At 48.6% G+C, this 26448-nt stretch overlaps 1 protein-coding gene across 1 annotated transcript in view; it reads left to right on the top strand.

The window, feature by feature from the left end:
• The first annotated feature begins 206 nt into the window (after positions 1 to 206).
• LOC147090595 (guanine nucleotide-binding protein G(I)/G(S)/G(T) subunit beta-2) overlaps positions 207 to 26448 on the top strand; it is a 35074-nt gene continuing 8832 nt past the window's right edge. Inside the window, exons 1-9 of the mRNA XM_085977362.1 lie at positions 207 to 312; positions 1142 to 1253; positions 4064 to 4102; positions 6112 to 6218; positions 9056 to 9119; positions 13270 to 13432; positions 20655 to 20721; positions 22692 to 22893; positions 24540 to 24756. Coding sequence (XP_085833488.1) covers positions 1197 to 1253; positions 4064 to 4102; positions 6112 to 6218; positions 9056 to 9119; positions 13270 to 13432; positions 20655 to 20721; positions 22692 to 22893; positions 24540 to 24756 — 916 coding nt within the window. The 5' untranslated portion in view covers positions 207 to 312; positions 1142 to 1196. The remainder of the gene's footprint in view (positions 313 to 1141; positions 1254 to 4063; positions 4103 to 6111; positions 6219 to 9055; positions 9120 to 13269; positions 13433 to 20654; positions 20722 to 22691; positions 22894 to 24539; positions 24757 to 26448) is intronic.

The raw sequence follows: 26448 nt of genomic DNA, 5'->3' as shown, positions 1-26448 counted from the left end.
CGGGCAAAGCGCTTGCAGGCTGGCCGTAGAGGCAGTTTGAAATGACGGAATTAAAAATATTGCACAACGGTGAATCGTGTTGGCACCAGTGCAATTTTTGCACATAGTGTACAGCCACCAGTCTGCGAGAAACCGCCCCAACACAACCCCATCACTTCCCCTGGCTTGTGGAACTCCACCCATTACAGTAGCCTGCAGTTACGTGCTGCATTGCTCCAGCGAATGTACAACGGGAGCAGAATGACATTGAACGCATCGGGCTGCTTTGGGCAATGCTTCCTTATCTTTTTTTAAAAGATATTTTAAAGAAACGTAAAATATAAATTTTATGTCTGGCTGCCGTGCCACCCCCGACCGAACTCGCGATAGTCTGAGTGTATCGGGAGCTGGTTGAGCAGAGAGGAAGAGTTTGTGTTAGACAGTAACCCTGTAAAATATAAACACTTCCTCTACTTCCGCTCCTCACTCCGCTTGCGATTCCTGTTGTAAAACTGGGCCTGGGCCGTGTTCAGCTGCTCTGTGAAGCAGCCTATAATAATCTCATTGACTTGTCGCTCGAGATTGTTGTCTAAAGGGAGCGGCTGCTTTCGAGTGTCCGCAAAATAGGAAGTGCTTGGGGTTGGGCCTTCAGTTCCGAGTGATATTCGCTGTTTTAAATGCTGAACCTACTTTGTCTCAACCGTGGCTCAGTGGGCAGCCCTCTCCTGAGTCAGAAGGTTGTGGGTTCAAGTCCCACTCCAAGACTTGAGCGCGTCATCCTGGATGTCATTCCCAGTGCAGTGCCGAGGGAGTCGAGAGGTGCCGTCTTTCGGATGAGATGTTAAACCGAGGCCCTGTCTTTCCCCTCGGGTGAGCGTTAAAAAAAAAAAAACCTCCCTGGCACTACTGGAAGAGCAGCAATTGGGAGCTTGCTGTGCACAAATTGGTGCCGTGTTTCCTACATTACAACAGCGACTGCACTTCAGAAAGTACATCGTTAGCTGTGAAGTGCTTTGGGGGCATCCTGAGGTCATGAAAGGCGCTATATAAATGCAAATTCTTTTACCAGCCACAGAGCGACTGCGCTGGGTTTGAGCTCGGTGTCCTGCCCTGTGTACGGCCGGGTTGCTAACCTGCGTCTTTTTGTTTCCGTTCTTGGCAGATTTCTGATTGGCCGAGTGGTGGTGGGCTAGCGGCGTTTGCTTTGACCGGAGACGATGAGTGAGCTTGAACAGTTGCGCCAAGAGGCAGACCAGCTACGGAACCAGATCAGGGTGAGCAGAGCGGCAGTCGCAGAATCCAGCGGCTTAAACTTGAATTGTATCGTGTTGAATGAGGCCTGGCCGAGGCATTGTTAAACTGAGGAATTGTGGCAGTTCTTACTCCCCTCCATAAGGCGCTGGTTCAAGACGGCGGTACGGTCCGAGGGGCTGAATGGCCTACTCCTGTTCCTATAATCCATGGGTACCTTGTCCCAATGACCGCTCCTGGCGTGTGAGCAAAGAATACTTATCCTGAGCAATATCTTTCCCTTCTTTCTCCCCCACCCCAAGAATGTCCACTCGCGGCAAGTGGCACGAGGCCGTTCCATTTCTGGACAGAAAGCAGGAAGGCCCATCGCTGAGCCTTGATGCTGTCCCTGCCCGATGTGCTTATCCAGTGCCCGCACGACCGAGGTCGCGGAACGATTATCAGGAGCTGTAACCCTTGCTGACATTTCCTCCTGCCTCCCCCTGGCCAGCTCAGGTGCTGATGCCAATTCCAATGCCCCCCGGTTGCTGGCAGGATACAACAACCAGATTCCTCTTCCCGCTGACTATGCCGCGACTCCCGATAGCGAACGGGTTGGGTATTGGGTCGGACTGGGCTGTGATGCCCAGTGGGGGGTCAGGCAGCCTGTTGACACTCTACACCAGCTACAAGGCACAAGTCAGGAGTGTGATGGAATACTCGCCACTTGCCTGGATGAGTGCAGCTCCAACAACACTCAAGAAGCTCTCGACACCATCCAGGACAAAGCAGCCCACTTGATTGGCACCCCATCCACCACCTTAAACATTCACTCCCTCCACCGCCAGCGTACCGTGGCTGCAGTGTGTACCATCTACAAGATGGACTGCAGCAACTCGCCAAGGTTTCTTTGGCAGTACCTCCCAAACCCGCGACCTCTTCCACCTAGAAGGACAAGGGCAGCAGGTGCATGGGAACACCACCACCTCCAAGTTCCCCTCCAAGTCACACACCATCCTGACTTGGAAGTATATCGGCCGTCCCTTCATCGTCGCTGGGTCAAAACCCTGGAACTCCCTCCCTGACGGCACTGTGGGAGCACCTTCACCACACGGACTGCAGCGGTTCAAGAAGGCGGCTCACCACCACCTTCTCAAGGGCAACTAGGGATGGGCAATAAATGCCGGCCTTGGCAACGACACCCACATCCCATAAACTAATTTTTTTTTTTAAACTCAGTCTAGGCTCGTACATGAAAAATGGCCACTTAAGGATTGGTGGGTGACCAGCACCAGTGGACTTGTACCCCAGTGAGGTGTTGGATCTCCCTAAGGCGTTGCTATCACTAAAACAGATTACCTGATCATTATCACACTGCTATTTGTGGGAGCTTGCTGTGCACAACTTGGCTGCTGCGTTTCCCACATTAAAACTGTGACTCCACTTCATTGACTGTAAAGCACTTTGGGACTTATTTTTACTTTCTCTTTTGCTCCTTTCCCCTTTTGCTTTTCCGCTCACTTCCTCTCGCTCTGTCTCTTTCTCACACTCCTCCTTTCTCTTTATTTTCTTTCTTGAGGGACAGAAGCAGTGGGCAGAAGGAGGTGGGAGTGAAAGGCTAATCGAGAAATAAATCCGCACTGATGGGGCCACCTGCTGTTTGAAGCAGAAGCTCTGAGCGGGCAACAGAATGGAGACGGAATCCTACAGTGTCGGATGTCTCTCTTTAAACCAGCAATGCCAAATCCTAAATATTCACTGGCAGTGTAGCTTGAGTCTGTAATTGGAGACTGGTTCAAGGTTCCGTGAAGCCGTGCTGTTTGTCTTCGTTGCTACAATAATTGATTTAGAAAGTCTGACCTCTCTAACCGAACCAACACCCAGTCTTATTTTTGGTGTTTCAATGTCCCAAAAGATTGCTATGTACTTTTTTTTATTTGCAAAAAGCACAAGCTAAGAATATCATCATATTCTCTTAACAAATAACAGCATTGCTTTGGAAACTGCAGGACTGGGCAGCACCGTGGGTGCGAACGCTTTACTTTCAGTTTTGGACCCAGCCCAGACTGACGATGGTCTGAAATAGCTCTAAATGATATGAATTGGGATGTGCTTTCGACTCGCTTTCCTATTGGGTACGAGCCCACAGCACACGCCGGCGCTTACTGTGGCTCTAATACCATTCACAGACACAAGTCGTGGCTAAATGGAAACGCCACACTGGTGGAGGCGGGAATGATCTTCAGAGCAACACAGAGGCAACGTTACTTGGCGTGTAATCTATACCTGGGCCTTGAGTGCCCGGTGCTGATGCTTGTTGCATTTTGGGGGGTGGGGGGAGAAAAATTTGCGTTCCCGACATTTAAATTTTATGCTCAATGTTGAGATGTTATGGCCAAAATAAAAGCTGTTTAGAAATTTTGAGAACACCCCTTTCGCCCATTATCAAGCTGGTGTGCTGCTCCTGCTGAACCAGTTCGCTTGAGGTGATGCAAGCGGGGTCTCGGCCAGGCTCCTTGCCGTACTTGTTGAGACGTTTTGACACCGTTCAGTGGAACACTTCTTGTGTAAGTTTGTCAAGAAGGACGCAATGTCATTTTAGCAGCGAAGAATGAAGATTTTCGGCTTTCAAAGCACCGAATGCCAAAAGAATCGCTTTGCACTTTATTTTAAGGTGCGACGTAAGTTTACGTTGACATTTTGGAATGGAGCACTGTGTCACTCTTCACTGTGTGGGAAATACTAAATGTTTTTGGTGGGGGGGGGGGGGGGGGTGCGTCGCTGGTTAGGAGAAGGTTATTGACGAGTAAGTGCGGATCAGCCAACTTGTCTTAACGACTCTCGTCTGTTGCAGGACGCAAGGAAAGCATGTGGCGACTCCACGCTGACCCAGGTGAGTCCGGTAACCAATGTTCCCTCTCTTTTTTATTTTAGGCGCGCGGTCCCTTTAAATTTGCTGCGCGTATGTTTGCCAGCGTTACAGCTGGTGAGCGGCCTGTGCGGGATCTCCCGATGGCCGCGCGGCTTGGGGGGAATTTTGCCAGTAGCTGATCCGCTAGCGAAACTGCCGGGTTTTCTATCGCCACTCTGATCTCCTCTCCCGCACGCACCGTGTGGATTAATGGAGGGATTGGGTTACTGCTTTGTCATCAGGTGCCTTGATGCTGCACGAGAGAGAGGATGAGCTTTACAGTTGTCGTCTGAAATCAGATGATTAGATTCCAGCTTTGAAATTGCCTTCTGGTATCTATTATAAATGGTTTTGATTTTACCTGAATGGGGGAGGGTAGGAACTGCTAACTGCAGTTCTTGGCTATGGCATCTCTTAGGTTGGTTCTGTAACCTTGCAGCGAGAGGCTTGGTAGCAAATTCAGCAGTTAATTACCACAATATCCAATGTCGATTACAAAGAGCGGTAACCTTATCAGTTTCCCACATACTCGTGCAGTGAGAGGGAACCTTGAGTGGTTTGGTGAGCTGCAGAGCTTTTTTCCTTTAACGTTTGTTCTCCTGATGTGGGTAACAGTAGCAAGTCTGCATTTATTGCCCACCCATGGTTGTCCCGAAAACTGAGTAAACAAAGTCGTGCCAGACCGGGTTAGCGGTGGTAGGTTCCTATCCCCGAAGGGCGTTCGTGAACGGCAGCTTTCACGGGCGTTTGTTTTTTCTGGTGCCTGCTCTCAAGTGAGCACCTTCACTGAACTTTTGGGGTGTCTAGGACTAAGGGGCATAGTCTAAAAATGAGAGGCAGACCTTTCAGGAGTGAAATTGGGAATCACTTCTACAGGCAAAGGGTGGTAGAAGTTTGGAACGCTCTTCGTAAATGGCAATTGATGCTGGGTCAATTGTTAATTTTAAATCTGAGATTGATGGATCTTTGTTAACCAAAGGATATGCAGCAAAGGCGGGTGTTATAAATCTCATCAAGAAACTACTTATGAAATAACGCTGGACGGCCAGCTGGTGGCGTCGTCCAAGGTGTATAAATACTCGGGCGTGGGCCCAGCTTGCCTGGGACATTTTGTAAGACAAGGAACTAGTGAAGTACAACTAGACCTCCATGTTCAGAAACAAGTTGATTAAAGCCTTGCTTTACGCTCAAACCAAGTGCGTAGTGAGTTTTATTACGTCAGCGGGGATCTGGAGTTAGTTCACAGATCAGCCATGCTCTCATTGAATGGTGGAACAGGCTCCAGGGGCTGAATGGCCTCCTCCTGTTCCTATGTACCTTCACTGAACTCAGTTTCACAGCTTGCCATCTTGGGATTTGAGCTTGTGACCTCTAGGTAACATAAGAAGTAGGTGCAGGAGTCGGCCATTCGGCCCCTTGAGCCTGCTCCGCCATTCAGTAAGATCGTGGCTGATCTTCGACCTCGGCTCCACTTTCCTGCACTAACCCTTGATTCCCTTAGTATCCAAAAATCTATCGATCTCAGTCTTGAATATACTCAACTGAGCATCCACAGCCCTCTGGGGTAGAGAATTCCAGAGATTCACAACCCTCTGAGTGAAGAAATTTCTCCCCCTCTCAGTCCTAAATGGCCGACCCCTTATTCCGAGCCCGTGACCCCCGGTTTGGCATGACTCTCTGTTGAAGGCCAGCAGGGTGTCGGCTAAGGTCAGTGGTTTACCTCTTGTGATCGGTGGAACGACCCCAGTTGGAATTCTTAGGCCACGGTCTCCTTTTTGACTTGCGCTGTACCCGACCGGGGCAGTTTGTACTAACGCCAGATCCAAACAGGGAAGAGCAGGGCCATAATGGGCTCCTGTTTTCTCAAAATCTAATCCACATCTTGTTGAAGCGTGCATGCTCTGCAATTTCGAGAGTCGCGATCTGCCTAAGGCTATTCGCAGTGGTCACTTCCAGTGTGCGTAAACTGTTGTGCGCGCGTCTGTTCCCAGATTACAGCCGCCCTCGATCCAGTCGGGAGAATCCAGATGCGCACGAGGCGCACACTGAGGGGTCACTTGGCTAAGATCTATGCCATGCACTGGGGAACCGACTCGAGGTACGTGCCCCACTTGCGACAAATTACAGCAACTTGCTTTTATACAGCGCTGGGCTGGCGCGTTATCAGACAAAATGTCACCGAGCCACATAACGAGATATCAGAGTGTGTTTTCAAGGAGGAGAGGGAGGCAGAGAGGTTTCGGAAGGGAATTCCAGAGCTTGGGGTCTCGGCAGCTGAAGGCACGCCCCCCCCCCCCCCCCCCCCCCCCCCTCAATGGTGGGCGATTAAAATCTGGGATGCTCGAGGCCAGAATTGGAGGAGCACAGAGATCTCGGGGTGGGGGGTTGTCGGGCTGGAAGAGGTTAGAGAGTTAGGGAAAGGGCGAGGCCATGGAGGGATTGGAAAAGGCTGAGAATTTACTGCTCGAGTCAAAGGCAATTTCTTGTCTAGATTCTGAGATACGTGCTTGTTTCATATCTAAACTCATTGAGGCGGGGATGAGAGCCCGTCCGTGCGCGGTTTCTCTGATTTGAATCGATAAACAGTAGTCTGAGCCCATTTGATTCTGACCGTGACCCAACCTGAGACATGCAATTCCCAGGAGCCTGTTGTTATATTGACCAGCTGCCGCATAGATCTATCTGTGTCTTTCCCTTCCTAACACACACAAACTTCCTGATCTCGGCTTGAGCTGGATGTTGGGTCACGTGAACAAGGAGCAGGAAAGACTGTTGAGCCTTCTGGATCAGCCTCACCTCTCCGCATAATTCCTCTATCACCCCTTCTCCCTCCAGAAACCCATCTAACCCTCGTGAACTTGGTTTATGCTGTGTGCCTCAATGGCCTTCCCTGGAGACTTGCTGCACAATTTCGGTGCAGTTCTGGCGGGGCGCTGCATTGTCACTGATGCCGCCTTTCAATTGAGCTCTTCAGCCGAGGCTCTGTCTGCCCACTAGGCTGGACCTAAAGGGTCCCATGGCATGACGGCAAGCTTCCGGTGTCCTGGGCAAGCATTGCTCCCTCGACCAACACCACAAAAAAACAGATTACAGGAAACTTTTTTTTTTTTTAACCGGCACCGACGTGGTGCCGGTTCATCAAAAATTCCGGATAACCGAAAGCTATAGTAAAAGATACGGAGCTGAGAGCTCCGTATAAAGCAACAAACCCTGTTGCTTAGCAACAAGTGCAGAACAATGGCCACAAGTTCCAAGCGTCTCTGTAGCTTAGCAACAGATGCAGCCACACCCTTGCACAGCAACAGATCGAGGAAGGCAAGTACAATATGAAGTAAAACTTATCTGAACCTACTCCTGAATTTTGCTGGTTAACCGAGATTTCCGGTTATTTAGGTGCCGGTAAATCGAAAGTTTCCTGTAACTGGTCATTTAGCTCCTCGCTGTTTAGGCTGCTGCATTTGCCTGAATTACATTGAATTTACAGCACAGATACCGGCCCTTTGGCCCAACTGGTCCACGCCAGTGCTTATGCTTCACACGAGCCTCCTCCCACTATTTACTTCATCTCACCCTATCAGCATATACTTCTGTTCCTTTCTCCCTCGTGTACTTATCTAAATTCCCCTTAAATGCATCTGCGCCATTCGCCACAACCGCACCACGTCAACGTTCCCTATAAGCTGCACAATGTTGAGGCACAGAAAATTCGACCCAACACAATTGTCACTAAGCAAAAGGAAAAATACCTGTCATATTGGGCAGAAACAACAAAAACCCAAAACAAACTCAATTGCTACTTGGCCCTAAACAGGCAATACAACATGGCTGAATACCTGACCATGGTAAAGGATAGTAAACTGAGAAAAACCTTGACAAGGTACAGACTTAGTGAACATAGCCTGGCCATCGAAAAAGGCAGACACAGACAGACCCGGCTGCCAAGAGAGGACAGGATATGCTCTCACTGCAGTCAGGGAGTGGTGGAGACAGAGAGTCACTTCCTCACAGCTTGTAGAAAATATCAGGGCATCAGGGAGAATTTCTACCCAAAATTCACAAAAATATGCCCGGAATTCAGAAATTTGAATGACGACCAAAAACTCCCATACCTACTAGGGGAACAGAGAAATTGTGTAACCTTAGCGGCACACTATGTTACAGCTTGCCATAAACAGAGGGACAACCATTAAATCTAAGAAGAGTATATACAAATTATACGAATGTATATTTAAACACTCAGGGATATACCTGTTTATACACTGTATGAATAGATCTGCGTTTGTGTTCAACCATAAATGTTTTTCGATGCTTTGGCAACATAAGATGTACCTTATCATGCCAATAAAGCGATTTGAATTGAATTGAATGGGGTGCGCAACCCCTTTAAAGGGGCCACGCATCCCCCAAAATATTAGGGCGAACATTTGCCCCGCGTGGTAGTGCGTTTCATATTTTCACCAATCTGAGTAAAGAAGGTTCTCCTGAATTCCTTATTGCTAATTCCGTAGCGATTATCTTGTTTATGGCCTCTAGTTTTGGACACCTCCACAAGTGGAAACATCCTCTCAACGTCCACCCTATCAAACCCTTTCATAGTTTTAAAGACCTCTATGCCGCAGCCATTTTTGCAGACAAAGAGCCCATTTAGTGGTGCCCTCCGCCCACGTACTGGTTACAATACTGACTACACTTCCAAAAATATTTCCTTGGCTGTGAAGCACTTTGGGACGTCCTGAGGAGGTAACTGGTGCTATATAAATGCAAGTTATTTCTTTTAACTGGGGGTGGGGGAGGAAGGAGAGGGGGATTTGAGCTCTAGGGGTTAAAAAAAAAAGCTTCTTTTCAAATATTATTTCTTCCCCCTCCCCCCCACTGTCCTGACTTGTTTAAGTTCACTGCTTTCGTGATTCACTTCACTTTATGTTCATCCCACAGACTGTTGGTCAGCGCGTCTCAGGATGGGAAATTAATCATCTGGGACAGCTATACCACGAACAAGGTAGGTCCCAGCAAACACGCTCCTCGCGAGTCCACTCCGTCCCGCCGCTTCATTTTGGGTGTGAAGATTGCTGCGCTTTTTGATCTGCTTTTGATGAACCGGGAGAGGTTTTCGACTTCCGATCTCTTCTCCCCTCTGGAATTGACGAGGACGTGTGCGCACTCTCAAACTCGTGAATCGAGATAAGGGGTCATTTGTTGCACTCGGCTAGCTTTGTGCCACAATGGGATCTTTATTTCGGTGTATTCAGTTTGCCCCCATGCCACAATGGGATCTTTATCTCAGTTTACGTTTTTGGTCGACCTCATGCTACAGCGCGATTTTATTTTAAAAACTCGTGCAACGAGCTTCGTGCTAAACAGCGATCTGTATCTTCACTTGGACCTTTCCCTGGTTCTTGCCAGGTTCTGAGTGGAGGTGAAGGATAGACCGACAAAAACCAGGGTTTTCAAGAAAGTGGGCCAACTAGAATATTTTTTTCCCCTGTAAGTCCCGCTCCGTGTTGCAGCTTGGATTTCTTTAAAGCATCAGGGTGCAGCAGCGCGATTCTTGTGCTGCATCCATTGAACGTGGACCAGCCAGCAGAGCTTCTCTCCTCCCAGACATGGGTTGTGATTGGAGAGAGCTTTTCTGAGCTGAGATGGTGGTTACAGGTCTGTCACTGTTGGTGGCATGGTGTGGCGATGCCGGAGTTGGACTGGGGTGGACAAATGTAAGAAGTCACACAACACCAGGTTATAGTCCAACAGCTTTATTTGAAATCACAAGCTTTCGGAGCGCTGCTCCTTCGTCAGGTGAAGTGGAGAGATGCATAAAGACACAGTTTATATAGTCAGAGAATAATGCCAGATGATTACAGGTAATCTTTCTAACTGCCATTTATCACACCTCGGCAGAGAGATAATCACAGCAATCAAAGGTGTGAATGGTGTCCAAACAGGTCAGTCAGGAAAACATTACATCAAAGAACAATGAGGTGGGGTCGAATGTTGCAGATGCTGGGGTCTGTATGAAAAACAAAAAACAGACACAAAATATTTTCTTTGCTGGAAATCACAGCAGGTCCGGACGCATCTGTGTAGCATCTGCAACATTCGACCCCTTGTGACCCCACCTCATTGTTCTTTGATGTAATGTTTCCCTGACTGACCTGTTTGGACACCATTCACACCTTTGATTGCTGTGATTATCTCTCTGCCGAGGTGTGATAAATGGCAGTTAGAAAGATTACCTGTAATCATCTGGCATTATTCTCTGACTATATAAGCTGTGTCTATAGGCATCTCTCCACTTCACCTGACGAAGGAGCAGCGCTCCGAAAGCTTGTGATTTCAAATAAAACTGTTGGGCTATAACCTGGTGTTGTGTGACTTCTTACTGTTGGTGGCAGTGGGAGGAACAATTTTAAGGTGACCAATTTAAAAACCGCGCACAAGAAGTCTTATCGGGCAAGAATGCAAGTGTGTTGGATTAATCACTTTGTTTATATCCCGTCTGTGCTCTCAGTTTATGCTCTTGTCGATTTGAACTTAAGAGCAGGGGAAAGGAGTGTAAAAATGTGTCGTCGTGCCCCCCCCCCACCCCCTTGCCGATAACATTCGTACGTGTGCTCAGTCTAATTGGTTTTCAGATTGTGTTTCAAGCGTCTGTCTCTCTTTTGTGTGCCTTGTGTAATGCACACGAGGTCCTGCGCGATTTGTACTATTTCACTTACTGGCTCCGATCTCTCGTACCCGAGTTTAAGCTCCGATCCTTTCGATGTAGAACGTGGAGGCAGTCATGCTCCTGCTGTCCGAACCTTGAGTTTGAGTTCAGAATCCCAGGCTGAAGGCCATCCATCGTACAGGATAGCACTAAGGTTAAAAAAAAAAACCCTGAGTTAAATCGAGAAGTGGGCCAAATGCTGTGAACCTCTGGTTCCAGGTGCTGTAATGTTAATGTTGACGGTAAAAAGGGGTGTGTGACAGGATGCGGGTTCACACCCGCTTGTTTCCCTCGTGAGCGGATTGCATGGCCGGGGCTGGCAAGCGGGTGAAGACTCCTCACGACGGCGCAGGAATCGACCTGCCGCTGCTCTAGCGCACTTCCTTCACTGCCGGTCAATTATAAGGACCCTGCGACTGTCTGTCTGGGAACTGGAGTGAAGCATGGGGCGACCCAGGGAAACAGGCAGAGGATCAAGTAGCTATCCTCTACATCAGCTCCACTCTCCCGCCCTATTCCCATATCCTTTGATTCCCTTCGTGCCCAAAAAATCTATCGCTCTCCGTCTTGAATATACTCAACTCAGCATTCACAGCCCTCTGGGGTAGAGAATTCACAACAGAAGATTCACAACCCTTTGAGTGAAGAAATTTCTCCTCGTCGCAGTCCTAAATGACCAATCCCTTATCCTGAGTCTCTGCCCCCCAGTTCTAGACTCTCCAGCCAGGGGGAAACAACCTCGCAGCATCTACCCTGTCAAGCCCTCTAAGAATTTTATATGTTTCAATGAGATCACCTCTCATTCTTCTAAACTCCAGAGAATACAGGCCCGTTCTACACAACCTCTCTTCATGGGACAGCCCTCTCATCCCAGGAGGGCTATAACTATCATCTTCCTGGTATTATCTTAGTGAATCTTTGCTGTACACTTTCCGTGGCTGCCCAGGCTGCACCTGAAACTCTCCAACTATGGCATAATCAGTATCTTGTACAGATTCCACAAAGTTTGTGTGTGTGCCGACGATACAAAGCTAGGTGGGAAAGTAAGCCGTGAGGCGGACACAGAGCCTGCAGAGGGATATAGACAGGTTAAGTGAGTGGGCAATAAGGTGGCAGATGGAGTGAAATGTGAGGTTATTCACTTTGGTAGGAAGAATAGAAAAACAGAATTTTTTTTTTTTTTAAATCGTGAGAAACTATTAAATGTTGGTGTTCAGAGAGATTTAGGTGTCCTCGTACAGGAAACCGAGTTAGCATGCAGGTACAGCAAGCGATTAGGAAGGCAAATGGCATGTTGGCCTTCATTGCAGGGGGTTGGAGTATAAGAGTGAGGAAGTCTTACTACAATTGTACAGGGCCTTGGTGAGACCACACCTGGAGCACTGGGCACACCTGGAGTCTCCTTATCTGAGAAAGGACATGCAGGAGTAGGCAATATGGCCCCTCGAGCCTGCTCCGCCATTCAGTAAGATCAGGGCTGATCATCGACCTCAACTCCACTTTCCGGCCCAATCTCCATATCCCTTGATTCCCCTAGAGTCCAAAAATCAATCAATCTCAGCCTTGAATATACTCGACGACTGAGCATCCACAACCCTCTGAGAAGAAATTTCTCCTCATCTCAATCCTAAATGGCCGACCCCTTTATCCTGAGACTGCCCCCTAGTTCGAGACTCTCCAACCTGGGGATACAGCCTCTCGGAAACAGCGATTCATTTCATTTCTCCCCTCCACCAAAGTGCCGTCTTGTCCCTCTTAACAGGCCCCATTACCCGAGGTCCCGGAGTAGATCATTCCCTGTCTCTTCGACAGGGAATGGTTACGAGGGGAGTCGAGAGGTGATGCAGCAACAATGAACTTAAAAGGGGAAACTGGGTTCAAGTGCTTGATCGAGATTCTTTTCGCAACGTTTCGTGGAAGGGAGCCATGCACTGTTCCTGCTTTCACATATAGCACCCTGATTTGAAGACTTGTGCATGATATTTTTCTTGTCTGACCTTCACTTTTAGTGTCAGCATAATTGATGTATTTCCAAAAGAGGCTTCAAGATGAAACTTCTTGCTGTAAATGAATACCCTGTACCTTGTTCAGAGATGTTGAGTTCTTGTTTTCTGACAAGTGGTGACTTCGACCTCTGGTGATCCTTGTGTTACAGACCAAGGTGCAATTTAAAGATTTTCCCTCCTCCCCTGAAGGCACTCGATCATGCTGGGATCCAGTACCCCGGCCGAGTGCCCATTCTTCATGTGAGTCTCGACGGCGAGTGTTGGTGGGCCATTTGACTGTGGAGGGAATCGCACCAGTGCTCAAACAAGTCCTCGCCTGACATTTGTGCGCACAAGCGGTCGGTTCTTCCGAGTATTAGTAGCTTAGCAGGGCGGATGATGTGATGCAGCACCCCCTGACTCTGCAAATCTCTCCCAATCAACTGCTTCCTTCTTGACAGGTTCACGCCATTCCGCTCCGGTCGTCTTGGGTTATGACCTGCGCTTATGCGCCGTCCGGTAATTACGTGGCCTGTGGTGGCCTGGACAACATCTGCTCTATCTACAGTCTAAAGACCCGCGAGGGGAACGTGCGAGTGAGCAGGGAGCTCCCGGGACACACAGGTGGGTGCTGCAAGTTTGGGGTGGGGTGGGGTGGTGAGGTACCACGCGCGAGAGTCCACCCTGTCTGAACAGGGTGGCTGAACCCGTCCGATTCCCGGAGGTCGTGCTGAACGCTGCGCAGTGCTCAGTGGTCACCACAGCATCAAGGGGACGATTCAGACCCTAGAGGCAGCGCACAGGAGTGCGATGGGGCTGATCCCGAGAGGATCCCTACAAGGAGCAGCCAGGTAAGGCGGCCTCTTAAGGAACGGCAAAGATGCAGCACCGTTCATGTCGAAAAAACGTTCCCGGGGAGTTTCAGAAAGGCACGAGGGAAATGGCCGCCGAGCCAAATTGACTAGAAACCTAATCCAAGAAGTGGGTTTCAAAATTGGTCTTAAAAGGAGGCGGCGGGGTTAACTGAGGGAAATCCAGGCCATGTAGAACGCCTCGAGGGAATCTGATTGTGGTGTACAAGATGGTAAGACTTACAAAAATAGCAGGGCAGCAGGACAATGGATACCGGGCATGTGGAGTATTTCTTTACACAGAGGACGGTCAACAGCTGGAACGGATAATCAGGAGGGCTGGTTGAGACCAGGTCAGGAACCCATTTAAGAAACTGCTAGTTGGTACAACGAGTAGTGTTCGTATTCTGGAAATATTCTATTAAAGGAGCTGACAGATATATTACTTTTTCCCCACTACTTTTATAATAAATTGCCCAAAACTGTACACCTCATTCCACTAAGATCTAGTACACGTTCAGTCTTACCTCCTTGCTTATGTGTTGTAGAATCACAGAATGATGCAGCACAGAAGGAGGCTATTTGACCCAACGTGCCTGTGCCGGCTCTTTCAAAGAGCGCTCCAATTAGTCCCACTCCCCTGCTCTTTCCCCACTGCCCTGTGAATTTTTCCTTTTCAAGTATTTATCAGATTCCCTTTTGAAAGTTACTATTGAATCTGCTTCCACCGCCCTTTCAGGCAGCGCGTTCCAGATCATAACTCGCTGCGTAAACCTTTTTTCCTCATGTCGCCTCTGGTTCTTTTGCCAATTACCTTAAATCTGTGTCCTCTGGCTACCGACCCTCCTGCCAGTAGAAACAGTTTCTCCTTATCTAATTTTTCTAAACCCTTCATGATTTTGAACACCTCTATCAAATCTCCCCTTAACCTTCTCTGCTCTCAGGAGAACAACCCCAGTTTCTCTAGTCTCTCTGGGTAACAAAGTCTTTCATCCCCGATACCAGTCTAGTAAACCTTCTCTGCACCCTCGCGAAGGCCTTAGAATTTGACACAATACTCCAGCTGACGCTTAACCCGTGTTTTGTAAAGTTGTAACATAACTTCCTTCCTTTTGTACTTTATGCCTCTATTAATAAAACCAAGGATCCCATGTGTCTTTGTTTTGTATCTAAAGGCATAGAAAAAAAAAAAGGTTTAATTGGCCTATTTTATGGCCTTATTCATTTGTGTTGCCACCTTTTAATGACCTGAGCACCTGCACACCAAAATATCTCTGCTCCTGTACTGTCTTCTTAATATTTAAGGTGCATTTCCTTTGAGTTCCTACTTCCAAAATGTATCGCTTGGCTTGAACTGTAGCTGCCACAAGCTGCCCCTGCTGCTGGCATTCCCACAGTCTGTTCACTGCCAATTCCCCCCCAATTTGGTTTCTTCGGCAAATGTTGCTATTGCTCCCTCAGTTCCCAAGTCCAGATCATTTACAAACAATGACGGGCAGGTAAAGACCCTCTGGTCCATCCAGCCTGTCCCCCACAACTCTCATGCCTTGCGTGTCACTATATATACACTCTCCACCCCACCCAAAACCATGTGATCTCCTGGGAGAGGTGAACAACCAGATTTAAAAAAAAAAAACCCAGGCCAATTTGGGGAAAGAAAATCTGGGAAATTCCTCTCCAACCCATCTAGGCGATCGAAACTAGTCCCTAAGATCGCTCTGGCCCTCAATTCCCTGCAGTACCTACCTTCTGCAAGAGGTGATCCTCCGCCCCAGCCCGAAACAGGTCCAGTTCTCGCTCAAAGGAACTCAGCACGGGACGGCAGCCTGTTCCAGAGGTTCACTATTCTCTGGGGAAAAGAACCACCTCTTGACATCTAACACAACATGAGGAGCAGGAGTAGGCCATTTGGCCCTTCGAGCCTGCTCCGCCATTCAATGAGATCATGGCTGATCTTCTGCCTCAATTCTATTCACCGGCCCTACCGCCATATCCCTTGATGCCCTTACTAGTCAGAAATCTATCGACTTCTGTTTTGAATATACCCAATGACTGAGCCTCCACAGCCCTCTGGGGTAGAAAATTCCAAAGATTCACCACTCTCTGTGAAGAAATTTCTTCACACACAGTCTTGAATGGCCTACCCTTTATCCTGAGGCTGTGGCCCCTGGTTCTCGACTCCCCAGCCAAGGGAAACATTCTCCCAGAATCCATCCTATCAAGCCCTATAATAATTTTGTATGCTTCAATGAGATCCCCTCTCATTCTTCTGAATTCAAGAGAATACAGGCCTAGTTTACTCAATCTCTTCTCATACGACAGTCCCGCCATCCCAGGAATGAATCTCGTGAACCTTCCTTGCACTCCCTCTATGGCAAGTATATCCTTCCTTAAGTAAGACCAAAATTGTACACAGTACTCCAGGTGTGGTCTCACCAAGGCCCTATATAATTGGAGTAAGACTTCTTTACTCCTGTTCTCAAATCCTCTTATAATGAAGGCCAGCATACCATTTGCCTTCCTAATGGCTTGCTGCACCTGCACATTCACTTTCAGTGACTCATGTACAAGGACACCCAGGTCCCTTCGAGCATCTGCATTCCCCAATCTTTCACCATTTAGGAAATACTCTGCCTTTCTGTTTTTTCTACCAAAGTGGATAACTTCACATTTATCCACATTAGAATCCATCTGCCATGTTCACACCCACTCACTGAGCCTGTCGAGATCCCCTTGAAGCCACTTCGCAACTGACACTGCCACCTAGCTTTGTGTCATCAGCAAATTTGGAAATGTTACATTTAGTCCCCTCATCCAAATCATTGATATAGATTGTGAATACAGGAAACTTGGTGATATCCGGCACTGACGGGACCGCGCTGTTGCCGTTAGATCAAAACTGCTGGACAAACCAGCGCTAATGTTAAAGCATATGGAGATTTTGAGCTCCGTATCTGGCAACAAACCCTGTTGCTTAGCAACAGCTTCTAAACAGTCGACCGCAGCTTAAAAGCGTCTCTGTAGCTAAGCAACAGCTTCTTTTAGACCTTGCAGAGCCTGACTGGGTGGGGGGGGGAGGGGGGGGAAAGCAACGAGAAGTAAAAAAACATAGAGAACGGCTCCTGAATTTTGCCAGTAGATCGAGCTTTCCGGACATTTAACCTCCAGATAAACGAAAGTTTCCTGTAGTTGGGGCCCAAGCACCGATCCTTCCAGTACCCCACTAGTCACTGCCTGCCATCCTGAAAAAGACACATTTATCCCTACTCTTTGTTTTCTGTCCGTTAACCAATTCTCAATCCATGCTACTATATTACCCCCAATTTTCCATGTGCCCTAATTTTGTTCACCAACCTCTTGTGTGGGACCTTTATCGAAGGCCTTCTGAAAATCCAGATACACCACATCTACTGGTTCCCCTTTGTCTACTCCACTAGTTACGTCCTCAAAGAACTCCAATAGGTTTGTTAAACAGGATTTCCCTTTCATAAATCCATGTTGACTCTACCCAATCTTACTATTAGTTTCTAAGTGCCCAGTTATTGCATCCTTTATAATAGATTCCAGCATTTTCCCAACTACTGATGTGAGGCTAACAGGCCTGTAGTTCCCCGTTTTCTCTCTCTCTCCCTCCTTTCTTAAATAGCGGGGTTACATTTGCTATCCTCCAATCTGCAGGAATCATTCCAGAATCTATAGAATTTTGGAAGATGACAACCAATGCGTCCACTATCCCAAAGGCCACCTCTTTCAAAACCCTAGGATGTAGGTCATCCGGTCCTTGGGATTTATCGACTTTTAGTCCCATTCATTTTGTTAGTACTGTTTTTTTTACTAATTTCTTTAAGTTCCTCATTCTTGCCACATCCTTGGTTTTCTCGTATTTCACAGAATCACAGAAACCCCACAGTGCAGATAGAGGCCATTTCGGCCCATCGAGCCTGCACCGACACATATCCCACCCGATCCCCATAACCCCACGTATTTTAATCCCCCTAACACTAAGGGTCAATTTATCATAGCCAATCAACCTAACTCGCACATCTTTGGACTGTGGGAGGAAACCGGAGCACCCGGAGGAAACCCACGCAAACACGGGGAGAATGTGCAAACTCCACACAGACAGTCGCCCGAGGCCGGATTCGAACCCGGGTCCCTGGCGCTGTGAGGCAACAATGCTAACCACTATGCCACCGTGCTGCCCTGGGAGGTTTTTTGTGTCTTCCTCCGTGAAGACAGAAACAAAGTATTTATTTAATTTCTCTACCATTTCTTCATTCCTCATTATAAATTCTCCCGTCTCTGACTGTAAAGGACCTACATTTACCTTCGCCAGTCTTTTCCTTTTCACATACCTATAGAAGCTTTTACAATCCGTTTTTCTATTTTTCACTAGTTTGTGCTCATATTCCATTTTCCCTTTCTTTATCAATTTCTCGGTCCCCCTTTGCTGATTTCTAAAAAGATCCCAATCCTTAGGCTGACTGCTTTTCCTGGCAACTTTATAAGCTTCCTCCTTTGACTTAATACTAGCTTTAATTTCTTTTGTTAGCCATGGTTGGATCACTTTTCCTTTTGGGTTTTTATGCCCTAGAAGAATATGTTTGTTGCAAATTATGCATTATTTCCTTGAATGTTAGCCATTGTATGTCCACCTTCATACCTTTTAGTGTAGTCTCCCAATCTACCATGGCCAACTTGTCCCTCATACCCTTGTAGTTTCTTCTGTTTAGATTGAAGACCTTCGTTTCAGGTTGGAATACATCACTCTCAAACTTAATATAAAATTCAATCATATTATGGTCACTTGTCCCTAAAGGCCCCTTTACCACAAGATTATTGATTAGCCCTTTCTCATTACACAGTACCAGGTCCAGAATCGCCTGTTCCCTGGTTGGTTCCTCCACATACTGATCCAGGAAACCATCTCGCATGCATTCCAAGAATTCGTCCTCCACACCATTAGTGGTAATTTGATTTGCCCAGTCAATATGTAGATTAAAGTCCCCCATGATTACCATATTGCCCTTGTTACATGCACTTCTAATTTCTTGATTGATACTGTTCCCTACATTACCATTACTGTTTGGTGGCCTATACACAACTCCCACCAATGTTTTCCGCCCTTTGCTGTTTCTTAGCTCCACCCAAACTGATTCCAGTTCTACATCACAATCTGCCGAGCCATGATCTTTTATCTCTACCGTACCGATCTCATCCCTTATTAACAGCGCTACGTCACCTCCTTTTCCTTTTTGCCTGTCCTTCTTAAATGTTGAGTACCCTGGAACATTCAGTTCCCAGCTTTGGTTACCCTGCAACCATGTCTCTGTAATGGCAATTACATCATACCCATTTACTTCTATTAGTGCCATTAATTCATCCACCTTGTTGCGAATGCTACGTGCATTTAGATAAAGTGCCTTCAACTTTGCCTGTTTAATATTTTTCTGCACTTTGACCCTCTTTACTGTTGGCCTTTGTTTCTGCTCCCTACTAGTTTTGCTGACTACTTTTCTAACTTGCACTTCCAGCTTTGTTTCTCTCCGTTCTGGGCCCACACTAAGGTTCCCAGACCCCTGAAAAACTAGTTTAAATCCTTCCCAACAGCACTAGCAAACCCCCTTGCGAGGATGTTGGTCCCGTTTCTGCCGAGGTGTAACCCGTCCAGCTTGTACAGGTCCCACCTTCCCCAGAATCAATCCCAATGCCTCAGGAATTTAAATCCCTCCCTCCTACACCATCTCTTCAGCCACGCATTCATCTGGTCTATTCTCCTATTTCTGCTCTCGCTAGCACGTGGCACTGGGAGTAATCCTGAGATTACTACCTTTTGAGGTCCTGCTTTTTAATTTATTTCTTAGCTCCCTATATTCTGCTTGCAGGACCTCGTCCCTCTTTCTACCTATGTCGTTGGTACCGATTATGGACCACGACCTCTGGCTGTTCACCCTCCCCCTTCAGAATGTCCTGCAGCCGCTCAGTGACATCCTTGACCCTGGCACCAGGGAGGCAACATACCGTCCTGGAGTCACGTCTGCGGCCACAGAAACGTCTATCTGTTCCCCTTACGATAGAATCTAACCTAGATCTGGCCTTGTACAACTTAAAATTGTGACTCCTGGTCCTCCCTAACCTATTTAATTGGAACAAATGTCAACTGGAACACAATCTATTCCCTTCATCATCTTATAAACCTCAATCAGATCACCTCTTAAGTCTACGCTTCTCTAAATTGTAGAGCCACAACTCTTTTAGTCTATCTTGATAACTAAGATGTGTATAGTAATTAAGAGCAATATCCAACTCTGTGGAGCGCCACTCACTGTCGCATGTACAGCCTGATACTGCATTCCGCCCCCTCGGGGCCGCTACAGTTGACCTCAGTGCCCCATGGTGGGGTGTGGGGTAGGGCTGCTACTGCTGCCCCAATAGCAAAGTACCCTCTGTGGACAGAAGGGCCTAAACTCATCCCTGTGTTTCTCCCACATCTCCTGCACAAGGGAGCAAGTGTGAGTCAGACTGTATCCGAACACCGTGAGGCACACGCTGCCCTACGACTGGGGTTGGGAGCAGATTATTCTTAATGTAAAGTAACTGAGCCACACAGTAAAGATTAGATTTATTCCCCCTCCCTCCCACCCCCACCAAATCTGTGTGACAGTCTGAAAACCAAAGTTGAGAGTGGCTATGTTGCGGGTTCCCCAAACCCCCCTCCCTCCTGGCATCACTGACTTGAGCTGGGCTGTGGTTCCACAGGCACCTCCTGAAACCAGCCGGCTCTACCCGTGCTTGCAAATGGCCACTATCCAGTGATCCCTGCAGGCGAGGGCAGTCGCAGTCGAGGCTGGCACTGGAAGGAGGGGGGTGGGTGGGCCTACGCTCATCCTAGCGCGCATCGGTGTGTTTTTGTGGCGGGGGGGGGGGGGGCTTTGACTTTGTGTCCATCTCATAGATGGTAATCCCGGTGATTTGCATTGTCCGTTCTTTCATAGGTTACTTATCCTGCTGCCGCTTTCTGGATGACAACCAGATCGTGACGAGCTCTGGGGATACAACTTGGTGAGTTTACCAGTGAGACGCAGTGGGGGTGGGGGCTGGGTAGTTAGGAGGGGGATCGTTGCATAATAGTGAGCAATAGGAAATAATGCACAACCAACCTACTGCATGAAATAAGTTAAAGAAGTACAGTAGCGATAACCTGCACGTCCCCTTTAACATCCCAGAATGTCCCAAGCGCTTCACTAACGGACAGCTTGGACCCCAAGCAGGAGTTAGGGGGAAGGTGGTTGAAGCGGTGGATTTTAAGGTGAAAAGAAAGAAAGACTTGCATTTATGTAGCGCCTTTCACGACCTTGGGATGCCCCAAAGCGCTTCAAAGGCAATGAAGTACTTCATTGAAGTGTAGTCACTGTTGTAATGTAGGAAACACAGCAAGCCCCCACAAACAGCAATGGGATAATGACCGGATAATTTTTTTTTTTTTTTTAAGTGTTGTTGGTTGAGCGATGGATTGGCCAGGACACCAGGGAGAACACCCCTGTTCTTCGAAATAGTGCCATGGGATCTTTTATATCGACCTGAGAGGGCAGACGGGGTTTAGGTGTGGCAGGGTGAAGAGATTTAGGAAGAGGATTTCTGAGTGCAGGGTTGAGACTGCTGATGTCGGGTCTCCCCAGGGGTGAGCAGACAGCAGCCCAGACCTGCTGGTGAATGTGGACAAGGGGCTGGCGGAGTCTTTAGTAATAAACTTCTTGTTTTCAGGCTCTCCTTGTTACATGGCCAGTATTGTAGGAATTGGATACAGCAGTGTCGTGGTTATGGTACTGGACTAGCAACCCAGGCATCACAAGTTCAAATCCCACTGTGCAAGTTAAATTCAATAACTCTGGCACCAAGGGGAAATAAAGACCACGTAAGCGGTCATTAAAAACCCAACCCAACTCTGTGTGGAGTTAGTTTGCACATTCTCCCCGTGTTTGCGTGGGTTTCCTCCGGGTGCTCCGGTTTCCTCCCACAGTCCAAAGATGTGCGGGTTAGGTTGATTGGCTATGATAAATTGGCCCTTAGTGTTAGGGGGGATTAAATATGTGGGGTTACGGGGATAGGGCTTGGGTGGGATGGCTGTCGGTGTAGGGACCGGGTGCTAGGGTTTGGATGATCAGCCATGATCTCGTTGAATGGCGGAGCAGGCTCGAAGGGCCGAATGGCCTACTCCCGCTCCTATCTTCTATGTTTCTATGTCACTAATGTTCTTCAGGGACGGGAACCTGTCATACCCCGCCCCCCAAACCCGGCCTGAGTCACGGTATGTCCAAAGCTATGTGGCCCTCCGCCACGGCCTAGTAAGCCTCTCTGTTATAAACACAGTTGCTGTAAGAAGAACCTCCCACACCCGACACCTTTGAAACGTATAAAATTCTGACAGGGCTAGACAGACTGGATGCAGGGAGGATGTTTCCCCTGGCTGGGGGGGGGTGTCTAGAACGAGGAGGTCACAGTCTCGGGATACGGGGTAGGACGTTTAGGACTGAGATGAGAAATTTCTTCACTCAGAGGGTGGTGAGCCTGTGGAATTCTCTACCACAGGAGGCTGTGGAGGCCAAGTCACTGAATATATTTAAGAAGGAGATGGATCAATTTCTAGACACAAAAGGCATCAAGGGATATGGGGAGAGAGCGGGAATATGGTATTGAGATAGAGGATCAGCCACGATCATATTGAATGGCGGAGCAGGGCCAAATGGTCGACGACCCCTATTTTTCTATGTTTCTACCTTCTCTGGGCACCTAGGGATGGGCAATCAATGTATCTTTGCCAGCATCACCAACATATTTGCTACTTCGAGGCAGTGGTGCAATGGATGTTTGTGTAGAACGTTCACTTTGTATGACATTGCAGGGGGTGGTGAGGAGCCTTCAGACTCTCCTTGTCGGTGTCAGGAAATATACATTTTTTAAAAATCTCTGCTGCAAATGTCTGACGTTGTCTCCCCCCCCCCCCCCCCCCCAACCTTTTAATTTTTCCGCAGTGCCCTGTGGGATATTGAAACTGGGCAGCAGACCACCACGTTCACGGGCCACAGCGGCGACGTCATGAGCCTCTCCTTGTCCCCCGACTTCAAGACGTTCGTGTCGGGAGCCTGCGACGCCTCGGTCAAGCTCTGGGACGTGCGAGACAGCATGTGTCGGCAGACTTTCACCGGCCACGAGTCGGACATCAACGCCGTCTGCGTAAGTTGGCCGGGTGCCGGGACTCCCCTCGGAGTGAGGCGGCCGCGGAGAAAGAGGGGCCCGCGACACTTAATGCAGGGCAGAGAGAGAGAGTAAAACAGAAAGTGGGGTGCATAGTGGTTCAGTGCCGTCGGGCTTTGCGGAGCCTGTGGGGGCGGGGGGTTTGAAACAACAACATCTTGCATTTATATAGCGCCCTTAATGTAACAAAGGGTGCTTCGCAGGAGCGTCATCAGACAGAATATGACCCCGAGCCATGTGAGATATTCGCATATGACTGAAAGATTGGTTTTAAGGACGTCTTAAAGGAGGAGAGAGGGGTAGAGAGAACCCTGCAGATTGAGGGAGTAAGGGAAGACTGAGGGAGGTTGGGAGTGAATAAGGCCGTAGAGTGGGGGATGGTACAATTGATCTTCATTTCCCCATGGGATCTATGCAGAAAGAAGAGTGCGTAGGGTGGGACAATTAGACTTGAGCGACCAGCGAGCGGTCTAGAAGAGCGAAGACCACAGAAGTGTTGATGATTCACCTCAGGAAGGATATATTGGCCTTGGGAGGGGGTGCAGCGCAGATTCACCAGAATGATACCGGGGGGGGGGGGGGGGGGCTGATGGGGTTAAATTATGGGGACAGGTTGCACAGACTGGGCTTGTATTCCCTCGAGTATAGGAGATTAAAGGGTGATCTAATCAAGTTGTTGAAGATGATTAAAAGATTTGATCGGGTGGATGGAGAGAATCTATTTCCTCTGGTGGGGGGGAGTCCATAACAAGGGGGTGTAACCTTAAAATTAGAGCCAGGCCGTTCAGGGGGTGATGGCAGGAAACATTTCTTCACACAAAGGGTAGTGGAAATCTGGAAAACTCTCCCCCAAAAAGCTGTTACGGCTGGGGGGGGGGGGGGGGTCAGTTGTAAATTTCAAAACTGAGATTGATAGATTTTTGTTAGGTAAGGGTAACGAGGGCTACGGAACCAAGGCAGGTACAGGAAACTTTCTGATATCCGGCACTGACGGGCCCGAGCTGGTGCCGTACCATCAAAAGTGCCGGACATACCAGCGTTAATGTTGAAACATACGGAACTGAGAAGCTCCGTGTGAATCGACAAACCCTGTTGCTTAGCGACAGCTTCAAAACAGTCGGCTGCAGCTGCAAGCGTCTCTAGCTGAAGCTGTTGCTATAGCTACAGACCTTGCAGTGCCTGACTGGGGGGGGGAAAAAAGCAACGAGAACAAAAAATCTTATAGAAAACTGCTCCTGATTTTTGCCGTTAGATCGAGTATTCCAGACATATAACCTCCGGATAAACCAAAGTTTCCTGTAGATTGAGTTAAGATACAGATCAGCCATGATCTAATTGAATGGTGGAACAGGCTCAAGGGGCTGAATGGCCTCCTTTGGTTCCTATGAAATAGAGATGAGAGCAGTTGCAATGGAGAGAGGGAGTATGGAAAGGAGAGCAAAGCCTAGTGGTTACCGGGGGGAGGTGATAATGCTGCAGCTCCTCCTCTAGCACCAGTGACGAGGTTGCGAGTGCAAGCCGCGTTCATTGAGGGATCACATGAAGAAAGGGAAGGCGGCCGATGCTCCATGTTACTGGTGATCTGTTGACGGGAGACACCTTTCTTTCTCTCTCGCTTTCTCCAGTTCTTCCCCAACGGGAATGCCTTCGCCACGGGCTCGGACGACGCCACCTGCCGACTGTTCGACCTCCGGGCGGACCAGGAGCTGATGATGTACTCGCACGACAACATCATCTGTGGCATCACGTCGGTGGCCTTCTCCAAGAGCGGCCGCCTCCTGCTGGCCGGCTACGACGACTTCAACTGCAACATCTGGGACTCCATGAAAGGCGACCGTGCTGGTAAGTGGGCCGCAATCTCGGTTTGTCCCCACCCCCTTATGATCTTGTTCCCGCTCCCGGGCTCCTGTCCTTTCTTCCATGCCTGAAATTCGGGAACTGTCAGGGAAGGTGTGCAGGTTAGGACTGGAGTGGCCTGGGGAGAAAGGAGGGTAAAGGTCACGGCGGATCAGCGGGTGGGTCGGAGGCTGGGCAGGACTTGCAACAAACAGAATCTATTTAAAAAGAGTCTCTACGCGTTACAGAAAACAATCCAGTCTATTTAAACAGCACACTACAGCAAACAGTCTACAGAGTCTATTTAAACAGCGCACTAGAACAGTCTACAGCGTCTATTTAAATAGTGCACTACAGCACACAGTCCACAGAGTCTATTTAAAGAGTCTCTGCGCACTACAGCAAACAGAACTCCTGACCGAAACTACAGCAAAGTCTCCCGGTAAAAGCAGGATTATTTCTCTGGTAAAATGCAGTGAGTGGAGGATAGTTACATAATACAAATTCATGTGCATAAAATGAACCCCAGACACAGGCGTGATTGACGCGGGAAATTACCCAATCGTCTCCATTCTGGCTGGGAATAGTGGTGTCAGTAACTGCAGCTGTAAACTGCTTCCCTCGAACTGTGCCTCGCATTTCAGAAAGGTTAAACACCAATCCTGAAAATCCTCCACACACAAAGGGTGCTGGGAGTATGGACCTCAGAAGGTCATAAGAGGCAGAATCAGTTGAGGTGTTTGACAGGGCAGTAAGAGACTTGGAGGTTGCTGATGTACGTGGAGGGGTGGGAAGTGGGCTTTAAGAGATCGGAGCTGCTGTGCTGCCCCGAAAGCAAAGCACGCTCCCTGGACAGAAGGGCCTAAACCCGTTCCTGTGTTACTCCACATACCCTGGACAAGGGAGCAAAGGTGAGTCAGACTGTGTCCTAACGGTGCGGGCTGGGAGCAGATTACTCTTAATGAAAAGTATCAACCGCAGAGAAAAGGTTAGATTCCACCCCCCCCCCCCCCCCCCCCCCCGCCAATAAAATGTTCCCTTTAAGCTGCACAGTGCTGCAGGTAACCCCAACCCTAGTGGCTTGCTGGCTCTTCAATGCAGAAACCGCATGTGCGGTTTTTTTTGGGGCAATTTGCGGCCTCTTAAAGGGCCGTGCAGCGCCAAAACAAATTACAGGGAGCATTGCTCGAGAGTAGCTATGTAGAGGGTTCCCAACCTCCTCCCCCCTCCCCCCGGTTGCCTCCTTGGTGTCACTGACTCAAGCCAGGCTGTGGTTCCGCAGGCACCTCCTAAACCAGCCGCCGCTACCCAGGCTCGCAAATGGCCACTTGGAAGAGAGTCGGTGACTGGCTGTTGCTGCCCAAGGGGTCGCACCCAGCGAGAGCCTGCAGTGGCGGAGGCCAGTAATCTTTCCCGTGTCGTTGCTGACAGCCCGTTGATGAATGAAAGTGGTTATATCGGAGTGAATATTGGCACCACTGTGCCAGCTAGTGATTTGGAGGCGGGGGCTTGTTTTAATTTAGGGTCTCCGAACCCTGCGACTGAAACTACTACAGCAAAGAGTCGCCCCGAGTGCAGCAAGGTGGTTTCTCCAGCAGAATGCAGGCGAATGTATATTATAAACTCAGGGATATACCTGTTTATACACTGTATGAATGGAACCGCGTTTGTGTTCAACCATAAATGTATTTTGATGCT

Source organism: Somniosus microcephalus, unplaced genomic scaffold, assembly GCF_052327205.1.
Source record: "Somniosus microcephalus isolate GS21.2 unplaced genomic scaffold, FLI_Smic_1.0 unresolved_chr4, whole genome shotgun sequence".
NCBI classification, from domain to species: domain Eukaryota; kingdom Metazoa; phylum Chordata; class Chondrichthyes; order Squaliformes; family Somniosidae; genus Somniosus; species Somniosus microcephalus.
This window is presented reverse-complemented; position numbering and strand designations above follow the sequence as displayed.